This window comes from Microcebus murinus, chromosome 4 (assembly GCF_040939455.1).
Source record: "Microcebus murinus isolate Inina chromosome 4, M.murinus_Inina_mat1.0, whole genome shotgun sequence".
NCBI lineage: Eukaryota > Metazoa > Chordata > Mammalia > Primates > Cheirogaleidae > Microcebus > Microcebus murinus.
This window is the reverse complement of record NC_134107.1, coordinates 5,235,246-5,257,058: the sequence shown is the minus strand read 5'-3', so window position 1 is coordinate 5,257,058 and position 21,813 is coordinate 5,235,246. Positions and strand designations below refer to the sequence as shown.

Sequence of the window (21,813 nt, the reverse complement as noted above, 5' to 3'; positions counted from 1 at the left end):
GGTGGCAGGTACCACTATGGTCTGACACCCATTCACAGACCAAAGCTTCTGCCCCCTTCAGGGACCAGATGGCCCAGCTGAAAAGGAAGGAGCTGTGCCCTGTACCTGGGGCACCTGAGGCTGTGGGACACCCGGCAGCGCCAAGGCTCGGAGCTCCCCGGGGCTGCATCGCCCAGACCCCCGTAGCTGCTGGGGCACAGCTAGGCCTGCCCAGGGGATCCGGGCCTCACCCTGTTCGTGGGGCCAGGGGAGGCCCTAACTCCAGGGGTGGGACCCGCGAAGGGCCCCCCCCAAGTGAGTGTTGGGGACTACTATGGAAGGACCAGGAGAGTGGAACCCTGGTGAGGGCGCTGGGTGAGAGCAGCGGTGGGGCAGAGCTGGGCCCGGGGCCAATGGAGGCGGGGCGCCCGGGTCACGCCCGCCCCGCGCGCGCCGCCCGCTCTCGGTGACTGTGCAACCTGCCGCTCAGGTTCCTCCCCGCCCCGCCCCGCCCCGCCCCGCCCCGGCAGGCTTGGCCTCGCCGCGCGTCTCGCCCGTCCGCGGGAGACCAGGCGCAGAGCCGAGGCGCACGGACGGGCGCACGGACGACCGCCTAGGGACTGGCCGCGGCGCGGGGCTCAGGCCGCCGCCGACAGGTGAGCGCAGCGATCGAGGAGCGGACGCGGGGAGCTTGCCCACCCGGGCCTCAGTTTACCCGGGTGGCGATGGGACGCGGGGCTCTGGTCCACAACTTCGGGCGGGCGCCGGGCGCGGCGGGGAGGGGGCTGTGCCGGGCTACCGCCTCTCTTGCGCTCCTGGCGCAAAGTCCTGGGGCAGCCCGCCTGTCCAGTCGGCCGTGGGGCGGCGGCCGCCGCGCTGGGGTGTTTTCAAGCCAGGGGTGCGAGACTCTCCCAACCCCGGCCTGCCCCCTCCCGGCCCTCAGCTCGGCGGGGGAAATCCTTGCCTCCAGAGAACGGGGGCTTCCCCGCTCCTGCGTGGGCTGGGACCTGTCTGAGGACCCGACCCTGGAGGCGGCAGGGCAAGCTGCCTCCCTGTAGGTCAGAAATCAGGAGGCACTTCCTGGGTGCCGGAGCCAGGAGGAAATCCACCACCGGGGAGGCAGGGGGCTGGGGTGGGTCGCCAGATCAGGGTTGAGGTGTGGGAGTCTCCAGGGAAGAGGAGCCTGATGGTGGGGCGGCAGGGCCCCTGCCAGGGCCAGGTCTAGGGGCATCCAGCCCGCAGCCATGCCAGGTGCCTGGTCCCTGGGCCAGGCTGGCCTAGGGCTGTCCCTTTGCCTGGGGGTGTCCCTGGTGGCAGGGAGGGGAGGGGAGGGGCGGGCAGGCCTCCTCTTGTTTCTCTGACCTCTGTACCCAGCCCTGTGTGCAGTCCTCAGACCCAGCTATGCTGGGAGTCGGGGGCCCCTGGCTGGGCCCTTTCCTGGGCCCTGCTTCCTACCCAGCCAGGCCTTGTGGGCCCAGCGCCCCCCACCCTGCCTGGTCCTCCTGGCCTTCAATGGCTGCCTGCCCCCCCACCCCAGTGTGCCAGCCCTCCCCACCTACACCTTCCCAGCTCGTCTGCTCCTCCCACCCTCAACCGCAGCACCCAGACCAGGGCACACCCAGGGCCTCAGGGGTCTCCCATTCTGGGGCCCCACCTAGCTCCTACAAGGGCAGGAGTCCCAGTGACTAAGCTGCCCGCAAGGTCACTCAGCGCAGAGCTGGAACTTGAACTTGGCCCTCCCTGCCCTTCTGGGGCTGCCCCTCCTGGGCCTGACTGTCCAGGCACCCTGCTCGGCCCTCCCCTCACACCCAGAAAATGGCCACAGTAAAACCAAAGTGCAGCCTGGGCCCCAGGCCCCCAGGCCTCCAGGCTCTTGCCCTGCCCCACCCCACTGGCTTACGAGGCTTCCTGCCCCCTCCGCTGAAGCAGCCCCCATGGGGGAAGGGGCGGGGCCCCCACAGGCCTGGAGTGAGCCCCTTCCCCAGGTGCTTCACCACCCAGGTGCCAGCACCTGCACCCCCCCAGGTAGCTGAAGGCCTAGGCATTCCCAGCCTGGACTTCCCCAAGGGGAGGGGCCGCATGTCGCAGCCTGTGTTGGCTGCGTGTGCACCGCAGGCCTGGGTCTGTGAGGGCAGGTCTGTGTTTCGCCTGGGTGTGTGTGTACCTGGACACACGTGCCTGGTGCCCTTGGTCAAGCCCGCCAGGAATCCCATTAAGCAAACACTCAGGCTCACCCACTGAGGTCATGAACATTCCAGACATTCTCCACGCAGAGGTGGACAGAGGAATCTGGCCAAGCCCCCTCTGGCGAGCCGGGACCCTCGGTAGCATGTGGAGGGGGCAGCAGAAGTGGCCGGGCCAGGGAATGTCCCCGGCCCCCAGGCCTCTCACACCTGAAGGGGCTCCCTTCTGCGCAGGAACTGGTCAATGCAGCCAGTCCTGGGGTGCTCTGTGCCGGCCCCCCAGCCCTCTGGCCACACCAGCACCACCAGGCGGGAGGGGGATGGTGGGGGTCCAGCACCCGAGGGTCTCCCGTGGGGAGCTGGCCACTAAGGGACAGCCGGGGAGGCCTGTCCAGGGACAAGGGGCTGCTCCAGCAGCCAGGCCTTAGTTTCCCCAAAATGCAGCTCAGGAGAGGTCAGGGCCTCAGGTCTGCATTGGGGAGGCCCAAGGCGCCAACCACCCCTCGGCGTGGGGGCAGTCATGCCAGCGCCAGTGCCTCCGGCCGGCTCCAGCCTCGGGGAGACTCCCCTGAGCCCTCACCTGTACCCACCTGTCCGCTCCCTCCTCCACCCCCAGCCCCTGCTGCCAAGGGTCCTGCTCTGGGCCACCTGGCTGCACCCCTCCATCAGAGTGAGGAGATGCTGCACCCCCAGACTGCCTTCTGGGCACACAGGACCCAGGCAGGACTCTTGTCCACACGGCCTCTTCCCTGCTAGGCCTCCCAGCTAACATGCATGGGGGCGTGTCTACACGCGTGTGCCAGAGCCCTTTGGGGGGTGGGCCTAGGTGGGCAGAGTGGGCTGCAGCCGGGCTCCCTCTGAACCTTGCCCGCTGGGGCTCCAGGCTGGGCTGTCCTGCGCCTTTGAATGAGCCGCCCCCTCTACACCCCTACTCGGAAGGCGCTTTCTCCCCCGACCCCCAACTTCTGAGCCTCCCGGACAGCTCTGGAGGGGCCCTGCCGAGGGCCGAGGGTCTGGGGCCAGATGGGGCCTCAGGGACCACCAGCTGGACACAGGGCATGGCACGGGGGCCTCTGCTCCCTGAGGGACCCCTGCCCTGCCCAGGCCAGCCAAGGCTCTGGCCCCTGGGTCCGGGCACAGGGAGGAGGAGGGCTAGGTCCTGCCCTGGGAGTAGCCAGGCCACCGCCCAGGGCTGGAGGAAGTGTCAGCTCTGCTTCTCTGTCCGACCAGGTGTTGGCTGCCACCACCGAGGACACCATGAGCCAGTCTGGGTCCCTGAGCTGCTGCCCCGGTGCCGCCAAGTGAGCTCTCCCCTGTCCGCCCCTGGCCCCCCAGCAGTCCCCAGGGAGGGGTGCGGTGTGGGCCCCACCCTCACCAGCCCCTCCCCTGCAGTGGCAGCCTGGGCCGGTCGGAGGGTGTGGCCAAGATGAGCCCCAAGGACCTGTTTGGTGAGTGAGGGTGCAGGCAGACGGATGCCACAGGGGAGCGGGCACCCTGTCCCTGCCGACCCTGGCGGGGAACGGCCCCTCCAGCCCCGAAGTTGTGCCAGGCCCTGATTCGGGGGGCTCAGCCTGGTGGGAGACAGGGCGGCCCCCCTCCACCTGCAGGCTCCTGGCACTGCGCCCCCTCCCCCACACCTGTAAGGGGAGAGGCCTTTACTAATAATTCAGGGAGCATCAATATTGATTCGCCCCACTCCCTGCAGCAACCCGATCGTGGAGGGGGCGGGGGCTCAGGCTGACCCAGCTGCCAGGCGTCTGCTCCAGGAGGGAGGGGCCTGGCCAGCCCCCACCCCTGCCCATGCTCAACCCCCAGCTGCACCCCTCCTCTTGTTGGTGCTTTTGGGACAGGCACCCAGGGAGATTTCAGCTGGCAGCTCTTGGGCTGGGAGGACTGGGTGGGAGGGACGCTCTGGCCCAGCCCCTCCCCTAGGAAGGTGGGCATAGGTGTGGGGCAGCCTCCTGCCCCCACCCCCAGTCACAGGCTGGCCCGTCACCACCCTGAGCAAACCCCTGGCCCTCTCTGAGCCTCGCTGGGTCTTCCCCCAAGGGGTCTTCATGGGGGGCTGTTGTAGGCGGAGGGAGAGGGGGCTTCCTGCAGACCCTCACCATCCCAGGAGGGGCCTCACCGAGTCTCACACCCTGGGTCCTCCCTCATGGCCCCACCTGGGGGCCCAGCCCCAGCTGATGGGGGTGCGGGGGTCCCACCCTCTGGGGCTGAGTGACGGCGTCTCCCATCGTTCAGAGCAGAGGAAGAAGTACTCCAACTCCAACGTCATCATGCACGAGACCTCCCAGTACCACGTCCAGGTGAGGCCCCGCCCCCAGGAGCACCCTCCTCGGGCACCCCTGCTGTCAGCGCTCCAGGGGCCTCAGGCAGGTGGGGAAACCGGCCCAGGGAGAGCACCCGGCTGGGCTCAAGGTCTGGGGCCTCGGGGCCACCCCGCCCAGGGTGTGCTGGAGGCACACAGGGTGCCTGCAGCCCTGGACAGGAAGAGCCAGTGGGAAGGAAATTGTCACCCTGGCCCCAAAACAGGGACCTGGATCAGGAGGCAGGAGGTGGAACAAAGACGCCCTTTGTTGAGCGCCGCGCAGGGGGCCCGGGAGGGCGAGCTCGAGAGGCCAGACTTGGTCGCCTGCCCTGGGACCAGCTGCCAGCCTGGGCGGGTTCCCTCCAAGGGCAGTTTGGACTCAGCCGTAGAACTCAGGAAGAGGCTTTTTTAAACGGCCTTCCTGGCCGGGGCTTGGTGGCGTCTGTGGTCCTAGATAATTGGAGAGACCTGGGCCGGAGGATCACCGGGGCCCAGGAGTTCCAGGCTGCGGTGCCTGTGACCGCTGTCTCCAGCCTGGGCCACAGAGCCAGAGCCTGTCCCTTTAATAGACCTTCCTGTGCCTGGGAGCTGGCCGGGTTCCTGGTGGGGGTCTGAGCCCCCAGGATGAGGAAGGGGGTGGGGGAAGGGAGCCTGGAGCTGGGGGGCCCAGCTGGGGACCCCCTCTGCCCCGGCGACCTGTGCTCAGCTCTCACTATCCTCCCACCTCGCTGCACCCAGAGGTGAGGAAGTCCTAGTCTCCGGGCCTCAGTTTCCTTGTCTGTAGAATGGGTCCAAAGAACAGGGGAACTCCCCAAGGCTCCTGAGCTGGGCTGCATGGCCAGAGCAGGGCGGGTCGTCTGAGTGACCCAAGCTGGAGACTCAGCTGCCGGCTCAGCGTCCAAGGGCGGGGCACGGAGGGGTAGACGGGTCAACTTTGGTCCCTTCTTTCCCGGCAGATCTGCCACATTTCCCCGGGGGTGGGACTTTGCTCTCCTTGGTGAGGAGCCACCTCCGGGCTCCAGGCAGCTGCTGGACTTTGGTCCACGCTGGCCTGGCTGGCCTGGCTACCGTGAAAGGCCCACAGCCGCCAGCAAGGGGAGGGGAGAGGGTGGGGTCTCCTTGCCCCTCCCGGAGGAGGAAACTGAGGCCCAGAGAGAGGCTGAGAGTCTGGAGGGGCATCTCTCCAGCCAGGCAGGACCAGGTCAACCCTCCTTGCTGTGGGCACTGCTGGAGCCTGCCTGGCTGCTTTTTCCTAAATCATCACACTGCGAAATCGGCGTGTGTGTTGTGAGCCGCTCTCCCCACAGCCGGACGGACGCAGACCTGCCCGGTCCCTCAGACCCCCCTCTGCAGCCCCTCTGCGGCTCAGCCCCCAGCCCAGCCTCCCACAGTGACATCTGTCCTCTGTCACCAAGGTGTTGTCTTTTGGAGAATGTCTCATAAATGAATCTTGCAGCTTATGGTGCTCTTTGTTCTGATTCGTCACCTTACTTTAAGAAACTGCCGGCCGGGCTCGGTGGCTCGCGCCTGTAATCCCAGCACTCTGGGAGGCGGAGGCAGGCGGATTGCTCGAGGTCAGGAGTTCGAAACCAGCCTGAGCAAGAGTGAGACCCCGTCTCTACTATAAAATAGAAAGAAATTAATCGGCGAACTAATATATATAGAAAAAATTAGCAGGGCATGGTGGCGCATGCCTGTAGTCCCAGCTACTCGGGAGGCTGAGGCAGGAGGATTGCTTGAGCCCAGGAGATTGAGGTTGCTGTGAGCTAGGCTGATGCCACGGCACTCACTCTAGCCTGGGCGACAAAGCGAGACTCTGTCTCAAAAAAAAAAGAAACTGCCGCATGGGGGAAGGCCCCTGGGGGTCACCGGGCAGGTGGCCCTGCTTCTGTGCCCACCCATGGGGACCTGACCCTTGCTGGTGGGGAGGGTCGGGGCATGGCCTGGCCACGCCTCTCGCTGTCTGCACTGATCAGACTTGTCGGTTCATGTCCATGACCGGCTTTCTGTGAGCAGAAATGTTTAAATGACATCCAGTCTATCCGCTTTTGTCTCTTATGGCTCTTTTATGAGGTTTTTGGCTACTAAGAAGTCGTTGCCTGACCTAGGCCCTCGAGATTTCTTCCTGTGCTTTCTTTTCTTTCTCTCTTTCTTTTTTTAAGACAGGGTCTTGCTCTGTTGCCTGGGTTGGAGTGCAGTCATGACATCACAGCTCCCTGCAGCCCCACACCTGTGGGCTCAAGCGATCCTCCTGCCTCAGTTTCCCTAGTAGATGGGGCTACAGGCCACCACTGCACCCAGTTCATTTTGCTGGTTTTTGTAGAGACAGGATCTCTCTGTGTTGCACAGGATAATCTTCAACTCCTAGCCTCAAGGGATCCTCCTGCCTCAGCCTCCGGAAGTGCTAGGATTACAGGCATGCTCACCCCCCAATCCTGGCTCCTGCTAGAATTCTGTGGATCGTTCTAGGGAGAATTAACATCTTCCCCATAGCATGGTGTCTCTGTTAGGTCTTCTATAATTTCTTTCAGCAAGTCTTGTGGTTTTCCTCATAGAGGTATCTGTCACATAGCTTTTGTTACGTTATTCCTTAAGTATCTGATTTTTATATGCTGTTGTAAATGGTGGTATTATTTTAATGCCCCTTTTTTTTTTTTTTTTTTTTTGAGATAGAGTCTCACTCTGTTGCCCAGGCTAGAGTGCTGTGTTGTCAGCCTAGCTCACATCAACCTCCAACTCCTGGGCTCAAGCGATCCTCCTGCCTCAGCCTCCCGAGTAGCTGGGACTACAGGCCTGCGCCACCATGCCCGGCTAATTTTTTCTATATATTTTTAGTTGGCCACTTAATTTCTTTCTATTTTTAGTAGAGACAGGGATCTCCCTCTTGCTTAGGCTGGTCTCGAACTCCTGACCTTGAGCGATCCTCCTGCCTCGGCCTCCCAGAGTGTATTTTATTGCCTTTTAAATGTCATTTTCCAACTGTCTGTTACTAGCATATAGAAAAATAGTTGAATTTTTGTATGGAGATCCGGTGCCCGGAGACCTTGCTGCATTTACTTATGGTAGTGATTTGCTTGTAGATTGATTGGATTTTCCATGTATATAATCACAATGTCTGAAAATGAAGACAGTTCTTGGTTTCTTATTTTTTACACATATATGTTTTCTGGCCCCATTGCCCTGGGTGGGACCACAGGAGCAGCACCGAGCTGAATACAGGTGAGGAGATTGGACCCCGTCTTGTGTCTGCTCTTAAAAGAGTCAGTGTCTGTGTGCCAGGTATCCACAGATGTTCTTACTAGAGTGCCCAAGTTCCTTTTCGTTCTCTGCTTGCTGAGAGTTGTTGTCACGAAAGGTATTGAATTTTGTCACATGCTTTTTCTGAATCTACTGAGGTTTATTCATTACTGTTAATTTAGTAAGTTGTACTGAGTGATTTTTTTTATTTGTTTTTTTTTTTTTTTTTTGAGACAGAGTCTCGCTTTCTTGCCTAGGCTAGAGTGAGTGCCGTGGCGTCAGCCTAGCTCACAGCAACCTCAAACTCCTGGGCTCAAGCAATCCTCCTGCCTCAGCCTCCCGAGTAGCTGGGACTACAGGCACGCACCACCATGCCCGGCTAATTTTTATATATATATATATGTATATATATGTATTATATATATATATAATATATATGTATTACATATATATATATGTATTAGTTGGCCAATTAATTTCTTCCTATTTTTATAGTAGAGACGGGGTCTCGCTCAGGCTGGTTTTGAACTCCTGACCTCGAGCAATCCGCCCGCCTCAGCCTCCCAGAGTGCTAGGATTACAAGCGTGAGCCACCGCGCCCGGCCTATTTGTTTTGTTTTTGTTTGGTTGGTTTTTTTTGAGACAGAGTCTCTTATTGCCGGGGCTAGAGTGCCGTGGCGTCAGCCTAGCTCACAGCAACCTCAGACTCCTGGGCTCAAGCGATCCTTGTGCCTCAGCCTCCCAAGTAGCTCGGACTACAGGCATGTACCACCATGCCCGGCTAATTTTTTTCTATATATTTTTAGTTGGCCAATTAATTTCTTTCTATTTTTAGTAGAGATGGGGTCTCGCTCTTGCTCAGGCTGGTTTTGAACTCCTGACCTTGAGCAATCCGCCCACCTCAGCCTCCCAGAGAGCTAGGATTACAGGCGTGAGCCACCGCGCCCGGCTCGAGTGATTGTTTTTAATGTGGACTTGACTTTGCATTTCTGGGATAACCCCAAGTTATTCATGTGTGCCATCCTGGGCATGTGCCAATTTGCTAATATTCATGCATCGATGTCCATTAAGGATATTGGTCTTTAAATTTCTTTTCTTGTAATGCCTTTGGCAGGTTTTGGTGTCAGGGTTATGTTGTCTTACAAATTGGTAGGTAAGTATTTCCTGCCCTTCTGTTTGTAGAAAGAGTTCGTAAAAGCTTGTTCTTATTTTTTTCCTTAAATATCCATCTGTGAAGCCTGAGTACAGGATTTTCTTTGTGGGAAGGATTTGGTTATCAATTCCTTTTCGTGCCTGTAAGATCTGCAGTGACGTCCCCTCTTTCCATCTGGTTTATGAGAATTTGCGTTTTCTCTAGCATTTTTCCTGATCAGTCTTGCTAGGAGTTTGTCAGTTTTATTGATCTTTTGAGAACCAACTTGGGCTTTGTTGATTTTTCTCTCTTGTTTGTCTGTTTACTAATGTGTTGGTTTCTCTCTTAGTTTCCTTCCTTCCACTAAGTTGGTATTTTGATTGCCTTTTTCTAGCTTGTGAAGGTGAAAGCTTCCATCATTGATCTTAAGTCTTTCTTCTTTTCTAACATATTCCTTGAAAGCTATATATTTCCCTCAAAGTACTGCTTTAGCTGTGTCCCACAGACTGTCATATGCATATTTTTGTTATCTTCTGGTTCAGAATATCTTCTCTTTTTTTTTAAGACAGAAGTCTCACTGTGCTGCCTGGGCTAGAGTGCCATGGTGTCAGCCTAGCTCACAGCAACCTCAAACTCCTGGACTTAAGCAATCCTTCTGCCTCAGCCTCCCAAGTAGCTGGGACTACAGGCATGCGCCAACATACCCAGCTAACTTTTTCTATATATTTTTAGTTGTCCAATTAATTTCTTTATATTTTTAGTAGACACAGGGTCTCGCTCTTGCTCAGGCTGTTTTTTTTGTGTGTGTGTGTTTTGTTTTGAGACAGAGTCTCACTCTGTTGCCCAGGCTAGAGTGAGTGCCATGGCGTCAGCCTAGCTCACAGCAACCTCAGACTCCTGGGCTCAAGCAATCCTGCTGCCTCAGCCTCCCCAGTAGCTGGGACTACAGGCATGTGCCACCATGCCCGGATAATTTTTTCTATATATATTAGTTAGACAATTAATTTCTTTTTATTTATAGTAGAGACGGGGTCTCGCTCTTGCTCAGGCTGGTTTTGAACTCCTGACCTTGAGCAATCTGTCCGCTTCGGCCTCTAGTGTGCTAGGATTATAGGCGTGAGCCACCGCGCCCGGCCAGAATAGCTTCTAATTTTCCTTGTGACTTCCTCATCTTTGACTCAGGGGTTATTTAGAAGTATGTTGCTTTCTTTCCAAATATTTGGGGACTTCCTAGTTATCTTTTATTATTGGTTCTTACTTTAATCCCATTATGGTCAGAAAACATAACTCGATTTACTGAAGCTCGCCGTGGCCCGGCAGCCTGGCTGTGCTGTGTTTTACTAACACCGTGTGTTTAGGTTTGACAATCGCTGTGTGTTCCCGCCCACTCATTCTCTAGCCTGTCCGTGGGCAAGTAGGTTGGGTCCAGCCTTTATTATTATTACAAACGGTTCTACACTGAGCAGGCTGGTGCCACATTTTGCACCTGGCTGTGTAGGGTCCCCGTGGCAGAACTGGGAGGGGAGGCGTGTGCACCTGTACAGGTGTCTCTGGCCACTCCCGAGAGAGGCTGCCCAGGTGCTGGATGAAAATGCCCATTTCTCCACTTCTTAACCCACAAGGGTAGCCCACAAGGACTTTTAGAATTGGTCAGTAGAACAGGTAAAAAAAAAAAAAATTCAATTCCTAAAATAATAGAGTCTCAGAGTTCCAATTTGCAATTTTTTTTCTTCACTCACCACTACACAAACCAGGATGAACTTGTAGTTCTTTTATTCCATAAGATTGCGTGCCAGTTTTTTTTTTTTTTTTTTTTTTTTTGAGACAGAGTCTCGCTTTGTTGCCCAGGCTAGAGTGAGTGCCGTGGCGTCAGCCTGGCTCACAGCAACCTCAATCTCCGGGACTCAGCGATCCTACTGCCTCAGCCTCCCGAGTAGCTGGGACTACAGGCATGCGCCACCATGCCCGGCTAATTTTTTTTTTTTTTTGTATATATATTTTTAGTTGGTCAATTAATTTATTTCTATTTTTGGTAGAGACGGGGTCTCGCTCAGGCTGGTTTCGAACTCCTGACCTTGAGCAATCCACCCGCCTCGGCCTCCCAAAGTGCTAGGATTACAGGCGTGAGCCACCACGCCCAGCCTGCATGCCAGTTTTTACACTAAAAAGTTACTTATGTTTATTTTTCTCTACAGACTCTGCTCAATTTCTCTGTTGAGGTGTTAATCTTTTACTTATTTACATATTCATTTATCTATTGTTGGTATGTTTAATTATCATATTTAACAAAATAGAGCTTTTAACAAAGAACTGGCATTGTACAGTGGTCTTTTCCTACGTGAAGAAAATCAATCAGGCCAGGCTCAGTGGCTCACACCTGTAATCCCAGCACTCTGGGAGGCCGAGGCGGGCGGATTGCTCGAGATCAAGAGTTCAAAACCAGCCTGAGCAAGATCGAGACCCCGTCTCTACTATAAATAGAAACAAATTAATTGGCCAACTAATATATATAGAAAAAAATTAGCCGGGCATGGTGGCGCATGCCTGTGGTCCCAGCTACTCAGGAGGCTGAGGCAGGAGGATCTCTTGAGCCCAGGAGTTTGAGGTTGCTGTGAGCTAGGCTGATGGGCACTCACTCTAGCCTGGGAAACAAAGTGAGACTTTGTCTCAAAAAAAAAAAGGGGGGGATTGGGGGGTATATACATACATAATGAGTGAGATGTGCACCATCTGGGGGATGGTCATGCTGGAAAGTCAGACTTGTGGGGGTAGGAGGAAAGGGCATTTATTGAAACCTTAAAATCTATACCCCCATAATATGCTGCAATAAAAAACAAAAAACAAACAAACAAAAAAAGAAAATCAATCATATCTATTACCTATATGTTTTTCCCACTTTTTAATTTTTAAATGTAGGGTTTTTTTCCTTTATATAGGGGGCTTTCTTTCCAGGCAGAAATTTCTGTTTTTCTATTGCTGAACGTACTGGCCTTTACTTCTGAGCTTCTGGACTTTCTTTCCTGCTGAGGAAACACCCCGATGAGAAGGCCTTGGAGGTGATCAGGAATCATGCGGCATTTTCTTGTAGACCTTTCTTGTTAGGTGTTTTGCAGTTAAGCCTTTGACTGTCCTGAAGTCTAGTTAGTGTCTATGCAGCCATCCCAGCACTGTCCGCTGCGGAGGGCCTCACTCACCTGAACATCCAGGTGCACACCTGGGACCTGGCAGCAGGAGGGGCGGAGCCAGACCTGCATGGAGGAGGGGAGGGCGCCGCTGGGCAGGCGTGTTGTCACCTGCACCTCACTTGGGTTCAGGAAGAATCACGCACAGCATGACGCTGGATCAGATAAATGCAAAACAAGGCAGGTCAGGGACTGGTGACAGGTGACAGGTGACGTAGGCAGGTGGACAGGAAGGGTGACATCTGAGAAGGAAGAAAGAGCACAGCGGACAGGCGGGCGGCAGACTGTGGCCCAGAGCTATGGAACAGTTTGGGATTTTTCTGAGGGCGTTTGTTGTCTGTTGTTGTTGTTGTTGTTGCTATTTGAGACTGAGTCTGGCTCAGGCTGGAGTGCTGTGGTGTCATCACATCTCACTGCAGCCTCCAACTCCTGGGCTCGAGCCATCCTCCTGCCTCAGCCTCCTGAGTAGCTGGGACTACAGGCATGCACCACCATGCCCAGTTAATTTTTTTCTATATGTTTTTAGTTGTCCAGCTAATTTCTTTCCAGTTTTAGTAGAGATGGGGTCTCGCTCTTGCTCAGGCTGGTCTCGAACTCCTGAGCTCAAACGATATCCTCCTGCCTCGGCCTCCCAGAGTGCCAGGATTACAGGTGTGAGCCCCTATGCCTGGCCTGGAATTTTTTTGGAGGGGTTTATCAGGATACAACCATGACCCCTGCAAGGCCAAATGGAGACTCCCCCCTCCACCAAGGCTGGCTGTGTCCCCTCAGCCTCCCAGGCTGTGGCTCCTTGGGCTTGGGCTCTGGGCATGCAGAGGGCCCTGCCCAGCAGTGACCGCCTGTCCACCCCCAGCACTTGGCCACCTTTATCATGGACAACAGCGAGGCCATCGTGTCCGTGGACGACGCCATCCGGAAGCTGGTGCAGCTGAGCTCCAAGGAGAAGATCTGGACGCAGGAGATGCTGCTGCAAGTGAACGACAAGTCGCTGCGGCTGCTGGACATCGAGTCTCAGGTATGGCCCAGGGGCCAGGGCCAGCGGGGAGCAGGCCGGCACGGCCGTGCCTGCGGCCCACCGTGGCCCAGACGTGTGGCCGGCACTGCCCCTCATTCTGGCCACAAGAGCAGACAGGGAGAGAGGCGAAAGGCGTGGCCGCACAGCGGTGGGCCAGCTTCACTGCACACACCCAGCAGGGTGAGGCCCACCCTGCTGTGGCCACGTGTGTCCAGGGCCACGTCCCTCTCTGTGGGGCCCTATCCCTGGCTGTGTCCCTAGCCACGGCCGTTCCTCACTGGAGTCCACAGGCCCCGCCTGGGGACGTCCCAGCTCTTTTCTCTGCCCGTGAGTTGCACACACCCCTGTGTCCGGTGGCAACTCCACGTGCCGGGCCCACGAGCCACGTCCGTGACCACGGCGTGGTGTCCGTTCCGTGCAGGCGGTTGCGGCCCACATCCGTGCCCAGGGTGCAGGGTGGGTCTCACGTGTGCATCGTGTCCTCCCCACTGCCCATGCAGGAGGAGCTGGAGAACTTCCCCCTGCCCACGGTGCAGCACAGCCAGACGGTGCTCAACCAGCTGCGCTACCCCTCCGTGCTGCTGCTGGTGTGCCAGGACCCCGAGCAGAGCAAGCCCGACGTGCACTTCTTCCACTGCGACGAGGTGGAGGTGAGGGCCCACCTGGGGCTGGGGGGGCCGACCTTGGGGTGAGGGGCTGCAGGGGGGCCCTGCTCCACCACGGCCCGCCGGCCTGACGCCCCGCCCCCGCAGGCAGAGCTGGTGCAGGAGGACATCGAGAGCGCGCTGGCCGACTGCAGGCTGGGCAAGAAGATGCGGCCACAGACGCTGAAGTAGGCGGCGGGTCTGGGGCAGGAGGGCAGGGAGGGCAGGAGCTGGGCTGGGACACCCGGCTGGCGGGAGGGGGCCGGCCAGCCGGCCAGGCTGAGCGGCTCTCGCCCCCCAGGGGACACCAGGAGAAGCTTCGGCAGCGGCAGTCCATCCTGCCCCCGCCCCAGGCCCTGGCCCCCATCCCCTTCCAGCGCCACAAGGACTCGGCTTCTGCCAAGAACCGGGTGGGCCTGCCAGAGCTGCTCAGCGAGCCAGGTAGGCAGGGGGCTGGCGGGCCGGTGGGGGGCCGCGTGGGGGGCCTGGGTGAGCAGCCAGCTGCGCGTGCCCCTGCAGGCTTCCGCCGCCGGGAGTCGCTGGACGAGGAGCCGCCGCGGGCCGTGCTGGCTCAGAAGATAGAGAAGGAGACGGTGCGTGCCCCATGAGCCCCGTCCCCCCCTCTCCCGCCCCCCACAGCCCCCCCAAGGTCCTTCCGCCCTGCCCGCGTGGCCGCCCCTGCCGCGGTGTCATAGGCTGACCGCTGACCCCTCTGACCCCAGCAAATCCTCAACTGCGCCCTGGACGACATCGAGTGGTTCGTGGCGCGGCTGCAGAAGGCGGCCGAGGCGTTCAGGCAGCTCAACCAGCGGAAGAAGGGCAAGAAGAAGGGCAGGAAGGGGCCGGCAGGTGCGTGCGCGTGTGCTTGCATGTGACTGTGTGCATGTGTGTGTGCATGTGCATGTATGTGTATGTGCATCTGCGTGCATGCATGTGCATGTACGAGTGTGCACGTGTCTATACATGTGCATGTGCACGGGCTTGTGTGTGCGTGCATGTGCGCCTGTGTGCATACCTGTGTCCAGGCATGTCTGTGTGAGGGAGGGGCAGGAGGGAGAGGATGGGAGGGGCTGGCAGGTATGCTGGGGGGGCGATGGGAGGATGGGGAGTGTGTGTGCACATGCGCGTATGTGCGTGGGGGGAGGGAGGGGCGGGCAGGTGGGGGAGCTGGGGGTGGGGCGGGCAGGTGGCGGTAAGGAAGGTATGCTCACGCTGCCCCATGCCTTCCCCCCCATGCCAGAGGGCGTCCTCACGCTGCGAGCCCGGCCCCCCCCTGAGAGCGAGTTTGTGGACTGTTTCCAGAAAACCAAGCTGGCCATCAACCTGCTGGTGAGAGCAGGGGCCCCACCCTCCCCCGTCCGTCACCCGGGTCCAGGGTCCGCCCCTCCCACGGCCACCCTCACCGGTCCCCCCACCCGCCCCCGCAGGCCAAGCTGCAGAAGCACATCCAGAACCCCAGCGCGGCCGAGCTCGTGCACTTCCTCTTCGGGCCTCTGGACCTGGTGCCTGGGCTGGGACGGCGGGGGTGGGGGCGGCCAGGGCCCCGGGAGTGGCTCCCCGCGCTCAGGGTGGGGGAAGCAGGTGCTCACCCGGGGCTGCCCGGCTCGGGCGGGCGTCCATCTCCCAGGGGGCCGAAGTCCCTCCTGAGCCCCCCCACCCCGTGGAGCGTCTGGGGCTGGGGGCCGTGAGCGTGGCCCCCGCTGAAGCCCCCTGTGCCCCAGATCGTCAACACCTGCGGTAGCCCGAACATCGCGCGCTCCGTCTCCAGCCCCCTGCTTTCCCGAGACGCCGTGGGCTTCCTGCGCGGCCACCTGATCCCCAAGGAGATGCAGTTGTGGGAGTCGCTGGGGGAGACCTGGACGCGGCCCCGGTGCGGCGGGGCGGGGCGGCGCTGGGGGCGGGACAAGGGGGCGCTGGGGGCGGGACAAGGGGGCGCTGGGGGCGGGGTGGGGGGGCACTGGGGCAGGGTGGGGGGCGCTTGGGGCGGGGCGCTGGGGCGGGGCGCAGGGGCACTGGGGGCAGGGTGGGGGGCGCTTGGGGCGGGGCGCTGGGGGAGGGTCTGGGAGGGCTGGCTCTGGCAGGGGCATGGCTGACCCCCATGCCCTCTCACCCTAGCGCCGAGTGGCCACAGGAGCCGCAGGTGCCCCTCTACGTGCCCAAGTTCCACAGCGGCTGGGAGCCGCCCCTGGACGTGCTGCGGGAGGCCCCCTGGGAGGTCGAGGGGCTCGTGTCCGCGCCCGACGTGGAGGTCAGAGCGGCCGCAGCCCGGCCCCCACTCCCCCCAGAGCTCACCTTCCCAGCCCACGTCCACCCACCGCCCCTGCAGCCACAGCCCCGGCCAAGCAAGGCAGCCCGTGGCCCCCGGGTGGGTGGCACCAGCACGTTTCACCAAGACCCTGTCCCGTGCCCCTCGCCCTGGCACCCAGCTGCCCCTGCCCTTCTTGCCCAGCCCCCACCCCACATCAAACCCCGGCTGCCTACTTTCCTCGCAGGCTGCTGCGGCGAGCCGGAGACTGTCCTTACGAAACTCCCAGAAGCACGGCCATGCTTTGGAGCCCACAGCCCCAGGGGACCCTCTACCACCAGTCAGCGCCCCACACACTCACAGGTAAGCCCCCCTGCCCCAACCTGTGGGAGCTTGACACTCACTCTTCAGAACGTGCAGGCTCTACGTGGGTACGCTGCCACCAGGTGGTGGCAAGTGCCTCATTCACGGGGTTCAGAATACCGCCTTTCTGCCAGGCGTGGTGGCTCACGCCTGTAATCCTAGCACTTTGGGAGGCAGAGGCGGGCGGATTGCTCAAGGTCAGGAGTTCGAAACCAGCCTGAGCGAGACCCCGTCTCTACCAAAAATAGAAATAAATTAATTGGCCAACTAAAAATATATATACAAAAAATTAGCCGGGCATGGTGGCACATGCCTGTAGTCCCAGCTACTCAGGAGGCGGAGGCAGTAGGATCGCTGAGCCCCGTAGATTGAGGTTGCTGTGAGCAAGGCTGACGCCACGGCACTCACTCTAGCCTGGGCAACAAAGCGAGACTCTGTCTCAAAAAAAAAAAAAAAAAAAAGTTACATGTAAATTTACTACCCTAATACATCAGGTCTTTTCGTGCCTCCACGTCTGTGTTTTAGAATCAAGGTTAGAAACGTGCTAAACCATTGAACTTAAACTTTGGTTTCTTCAAACACTGTCAGCCTGTGAGGCTGTTGGCCTGATTTTGGCCCAGCTCTGGCAGAGCCAGCAGAGGAAACTGGGGGTGTAGCCCCTCCCCACCATTCCGACAGAGCATAACAACAAAGCCAGGGCACCAGGGGGCCCTTGCCCTCCCCTCCTCCTCTCTGTCCTCGCTCCTGGGCAGGGATCTGGCTGGGATCAGCTCATTGCCCTACCAGACCCAGGATTCAGTTTCAGGAGAGGAAGGGGCCAGAAATCCATGTTTTCAATAAGCGTGCCCCTCCCCTTACCCCATGGTGTCAGCCCAGCACCCGTGGTCCCTAGCCTAGGACACTTCAGGAGACGTTTGCACCCTTTGGCGTCCAGCCCCTGTTTTGTCCACCTGGCCCAGTCCTGGTGGCCCTTGCCCCCAGCTGGACAGGAAGCAGCTGCACCTGGACAGGAAGCTGCCCCGATGGCCAGGGCCAGCCCCACCAGGAGGGACGGCCCAGCCCCGGGGGCAGCCACAGGCCTGCCTGCTCTGTGCCAAAGCCGGCCTCCCCCCCCCAGCCAGAGCTGGTTCCCCTCCCCCTGCATGGGGCAGGTCCAGCCCTCGCAGAGGAACTCGTGGACATTGGCTTGTCCACGCACTTGCCTGTTCTCAGTCCTCGGAGGAGCTGTGGCTCTGAAGACGTCCCGGCCTTCACTGGTCAGGGCTTAGAGACAAGACGCAGTGACCCAGGCACCTGCCTGGCTCTGGTTCCCATTGGTGGGGGGAGCCAGGCTGGAGACCCCTGGGGTGGCCTGGGCTGGCCAGCCTCGCCATGCCCCGGGCCCTTTGTCCCGCCCACCGCCCGCCCACCCCACCTCCACGCAGGGCCCCAACGCTCTGGGGCTGTCACAGTTTCCATTCCTGGCTGCGCAGCCACTGCCTCTCCATGCTGCGGAGCGCAGGCGGTCGTGTGCCTGGGAAGCTGCTGCCCCCGGCTCCTGTCCGGGCCCCGGAGACCCCAGCGCAGCCCTGGGCCTCAGCCTCTCCCGTTCCTTGCAGGGGCTACCAGCCAACACCAGCCATGGCCAAGTACGTCAAAATCCTCTACGACTTCACGGCCCACAATGCCAATGAGTTGTCGGTGCTCAAGGATGAGGTGCTGGAGGTAAGGGGGCAGCAGGGAGGGGCTGCCCAGGGGAGGAAGAGGCTGCCCAGGGCCAGGCTGGGCAGAGGCTGGCGGGCAGAAGTGGCTGCCCAGGGGAGGGGAGGGCTGCCCAAGTGGGGGCCAGTGGCCTGGGGGCCAGGCTGTGTGACACAACTTGTGGCATGGCGGCTGCTGGCCCCTCCCCCTAGGGTCCCTACGCCTGGTCTCCGATGGGGAGCCACAGGCCTCCCCAAGCCCAGCAGACTGGGTGAGGGCTGCCCTGTCTTAGGGACCCCCTAAGGCATGCAATGACCCCTACGCAGGGCTGGGCTGGGAGGTGGGCAGTCCCTCCCTGCACCAAGTGGGGGAGGACCCCCCAGTGGAACCCAGCGGGGACTTGTCATTCACGCCCACCCCAAGAACTCCGGCACAGGCTGCTTTTGCGCCACACCGAATCCAGGCCACCCACTGGGGGATGGAAAGTGGAGCAGGCTGGGGGGGATGGGGGTCGACATCCACAACCAGGTTAAGAGGCCGCTGCTCCAGGATCCCCTGAGGCAGGGTGGGGCACGGGGGCGCCCTGGCCTGCGCAGGACTCAGTGGTCCAGCAGCGCGGCAGAGGGGCGCGGGCCTGACGCGGCCGCCCGCAGGTGCTGGAGGACGGGCGGCAGTGGTGGAAGCTGCGCAACCGCAGCGGCCAGGCGGGCTACGTGCCCAGCAACATCCTGGACGAGGTGCGGCCCGAGGACGCGGGCGCCGCCCTGGAGCAGGTGAGCCTGCCCGGTGGTGCACAGCACGTGGGCAGCGCCGGAGCGCGGAACAGCGGCTGGGGGGCCGGGGCTGGGGCGGGGGTGACCGGGCCTTGGCCGAGGGAGGGAAGGGTCGGCCCCCAGGTGCGGGGCGCGGCTGCGCAGGTCTGGGGGGGCGCGGGGACGAGAGCGCAGCCGACAGCCCCCTCCCCAGCGCCCGCACCTCTCCACGCCCGCAGGCCAGTCCGAAATACTGGGGCCCCGCCAGCCCGACCCACAAGCTGCCCCCGACCTTCGCGGGGAACAAGGACGGTGAGGGGCCGCTCCCGCAGGGTGGGGGCGCCGGCCGGCCGGGAGGGCGCACGGGGCGGGTGCGCGGGGCGGCAGCCGGGCTGAGCCTCCGGCGCCACCCGCAGAGCTGATGCAACAGATGGACGAGGTCAACGACGAGCTGGTCAAGAAAATCAACTACATCAAGGCGAAGCCGGCCGGGCAACCGCGCGTGGATCGCGCTCCGCCCGCGCGCCCGCCACTGTCCTACGAGTCGGGCCCCGGCGAGGTCCGCGCCTGGCTGGACGCCAAGGCCTTCAGCGCCGGGTGAGCGCGCGGCGCGGGCGGGGGCGGGGGCGGGGGGCCGGGAGCCACGCCCACGGCGCCCCCTCACGCGCCCCTGCCCGCAGGACCGTGGAGAACCTGGGCATCCTGACCGGGCCGCAGCTCTTCTCGCTCAGCAAGGCCGAGCTGAGGAAGGTGTGCGGGGAGGAGGGCGCCCGCGTGTACAGCCAGCTCACCGTGCAGAAGGCTCTGCTGGAGGTGCGCCCCGCCCCGCCCCTGCAGCCCGCCCCGCCCCGCCCCTGCAGCCCGCCCCGTCCCCCGGGCTCGCTGCGCACGGCCCCGGCTGAGGCGGCCCCTCTCCTCACTAGAATCAGCAGAGCGGGTCGGAGCTGGAGGAACTCATGAGCAAGTTTTATTCCAAGAACCAGAGGAGGGCGGAGGACAGCTAGACCTCGCGGCCCCGCAGCGCCTCGGCAGGCAGCGGGGAGGCCACGCCTGCAGCGGCCCTTCGGCGCGTGGAGTATTATTTTTATATGTGTATGTATTTTGTACCAAGGACGCGGATGGGCTGTGGGGCCGGGCGGGGGCCCCCGCACCTGCCTGGCCCAGGGGTACCCGGCGCCCCAGCCCACAGCAAGGCGGACCTCAGCCAAACCCAGGCCCCTCGGTGCCAGCCCCGCATCTGCCTGCCCTGAGGCCGCAGAACTCCCCAGGCGGGGCGGGGCCTCCTCCTCTGTGATGCCCCCCTGTCTTCACCTGCTCCCACGTCTACCTGTACCCAGCCGCACCCCCACACCCCAGAGCAGGCCAGAGCTCCCACCCGGCTGGGCTGGTGACCTGGGCTTCAGAGGTGCCCTCCACACCCATCCTTGTGCTGCGGCTCCCCAGGGGCACTGGGGCTCCAGGACACGAAGCCCTGGGCGCCATGCTGGGATGGGGACACACGCTCACCCCTCCCCCGTCAGGGACACAAGCGCGGGCATCAGACACCCCCACCGCCCACCCCACGGAGCCCGCCCCAGGAACTCTCTCTGACCAAGTCCTAGGCCAGCTGAGCCCTGCGACCTATGCGGGGGAGGGGGGGCCGGGGTGTCTTTGCGCGCTGGACCGGGAGCCGCCCCCCAGAGCTGAGAGGTGGCGGAGGCTCCACAGCTATGGTATTAAACCGGTCGTCTCCTAGCTGCTGTGTCTGTCTCCTGTGGTGGGGACGGGCGTGTCCTCGGGGCTGCGGGGAAGAGGCCTCGGCCAGCCTGGACCATGGACGTGCCAAGGAAGGCCGCTCACCCTGAGCCTGGAGAGGGGCCCAGGAGGCATTGCCCTCCATGGGCATCCAGCTGGGCCTGGAGGACATCCGGGCGGGGGGGGGGAGGTCCTGTCCACTCCTCTCCCTGCGGCCCTCCCAGGCCAGACGTCCTGCAGTCTCAAAGCCTGTCACCCAGAACTGGCTGCTGTTGGGCACATAGCCAAGTGAGGGTCGTGGGGAGCGGGAGCAGCTGGGCCAGACCTGGGGGCAGGGCCGGGAGGGAGCTGAGTCAGAGAGTCAAAGACAAGACCAGCTTTGGAGAGCTCAGTCCCATGCTGATGAGGCACCCGTGAGGAAGGCACGGGGCCTTCGGGACCCTGATGACCACCAGTGGACTCTGTGTCCTCACCACAAGTGGCACCTGCCCACCTGTCCAGTGCCCACCTGAACATCACACCTGGGAGGGGTCTTGGGTGCCCTCTGCTTTCAGCCTGTGTGCTACTGTGGGTGGCCACCAGGGGGTGCCCTAGCACCGGGCCAGCTGGGGGATTCCACAGAATGTCCTCTGAGCAGTCAGCAGACCCAACCCTGGGTGGAGCATGAGGGCTGGGGGCTTGGCCTGGTGGGCAGTGGCAACTGTAGGACCAGGCTGGGGAGAACGTATCCCCCAGAGATTGGGGGTGTCCACCCCCCCATGCCAGCCACTCCCTGACTCCACGGCTGGCCCACCTGCAGGGCTTGCTTCACCACGGGCAGGGGCTGGCCCTGCCTATCCTGCCTCCAGGCTGGCCTGCTCAGCTCCTGGAGGCCCCAGACCTACACCTGCTTCCTCAGCCAACCCCTCCCTGCCCCAGCCCCAGCCCCAGCCCCAGCTACCACCTGCTCCGTCCCACTCTGCTTCCCCGACAGCTGAGGAGCCCCCAGACTCCAGATCTCAGGTTCCCAGGGCCCCCAGAAAGCCAGGCCCTCAGGCCCCAGGACCTCAGACCCCAGCCCCAGAATCCCAGCCCCAGGCCCCAAGCAGACAGACTCTCACCCCAGAATCCGCTGGTTCTGAGGTGTCTACTCAGGCCTCTGGACTTCCGGAAATTGTCCCTGTTTCTTCTAAGGGGCTTCCCACCGCCTCCTGAGACCCTCTCAAGGGAGGACAGGGCCACCGACCCACCTGCCCCGTGCTGGGTCCAAGGTCCTACAGCATCACTGCAGCCGCTGGGTGTCCCTTGGCTGTTGACCCAGGTGTGGGGAGCCCTCCATTTTCCATGGGAGGGCATCACTCTCAGGGCATGCAGACA

General features: G+C 61.2%; 1 protein-coding gene across 1 annotated transcript; it reads left to right on the top strand.

Annotated features, from left to right (window-relative positions):
- The first annotated feature begins 545 nt into the window (after positions 1–545).
- EPS8L2 (EPS8 signaling adaptor L2) lies at positions 546–20,457 on the top strand. The gene is made up of 21 exons (XM_076001607.1): positions 546–635; positions 3,393–3,463; positions 3,555–3,610; positions 4,407–4,471; positions 12,878–13,039; positions 13,540–13,689; positions 13,792–13,871; positions 13,985–14,124; positions 14,203–14,276; positions 14,406–14,532; positions 14,924–15,012; positions 15,111–15,185; positions 15,405–15,553; positions 15,799–15,931; positions 16,176–16,291; positions 17,890–17,995; positions 18,625–18,744; positions 18,963–19,035; positions 19,140–19,320; positions 19,404–19,536; positions 19,647–20,457. The coding sequence occupies exons 2-21, from the start codon at positions 3,420–3,422 to the stop codon at positions 19,725–19,727; spliced, it is 2,154 nt and encodes a 717-aa protein (XP_075857722.1). The 5' UTR covers positions 546–635; positions 3,393–3,419; the 3' UTR covers positions 19,728–20,457.
- The last annotated feature ends 1,356 nt before the right edge of the window (positions 20,458–21,813 follow it).

Bases quoted from the DNA above. Each gene is read 5' to 3' on its own strand.
- EPS8L2 (XM_076001607.1), top strand. From the start codon at position 3,420: ATGAGCCAGTCTGGGTCCCTGAGCTGCTGCCCCGGTGCCGCCAA. The intron at 15,013-15,110 runs GTGAGAGCAGGG...CCGCCCCCGCAG, and splicing joins AGCTGGCCATCAACCTGCTG to GCCAAGCTGCAGAAGCACAT. The intron at 15,554-15,798 runs GTGCGGCGGGGC...CTCTCACCCTAG, and splicing joins GAGACCTGGACGCGGCCCCG to CGCCGAGTGGCCACAGGAGC.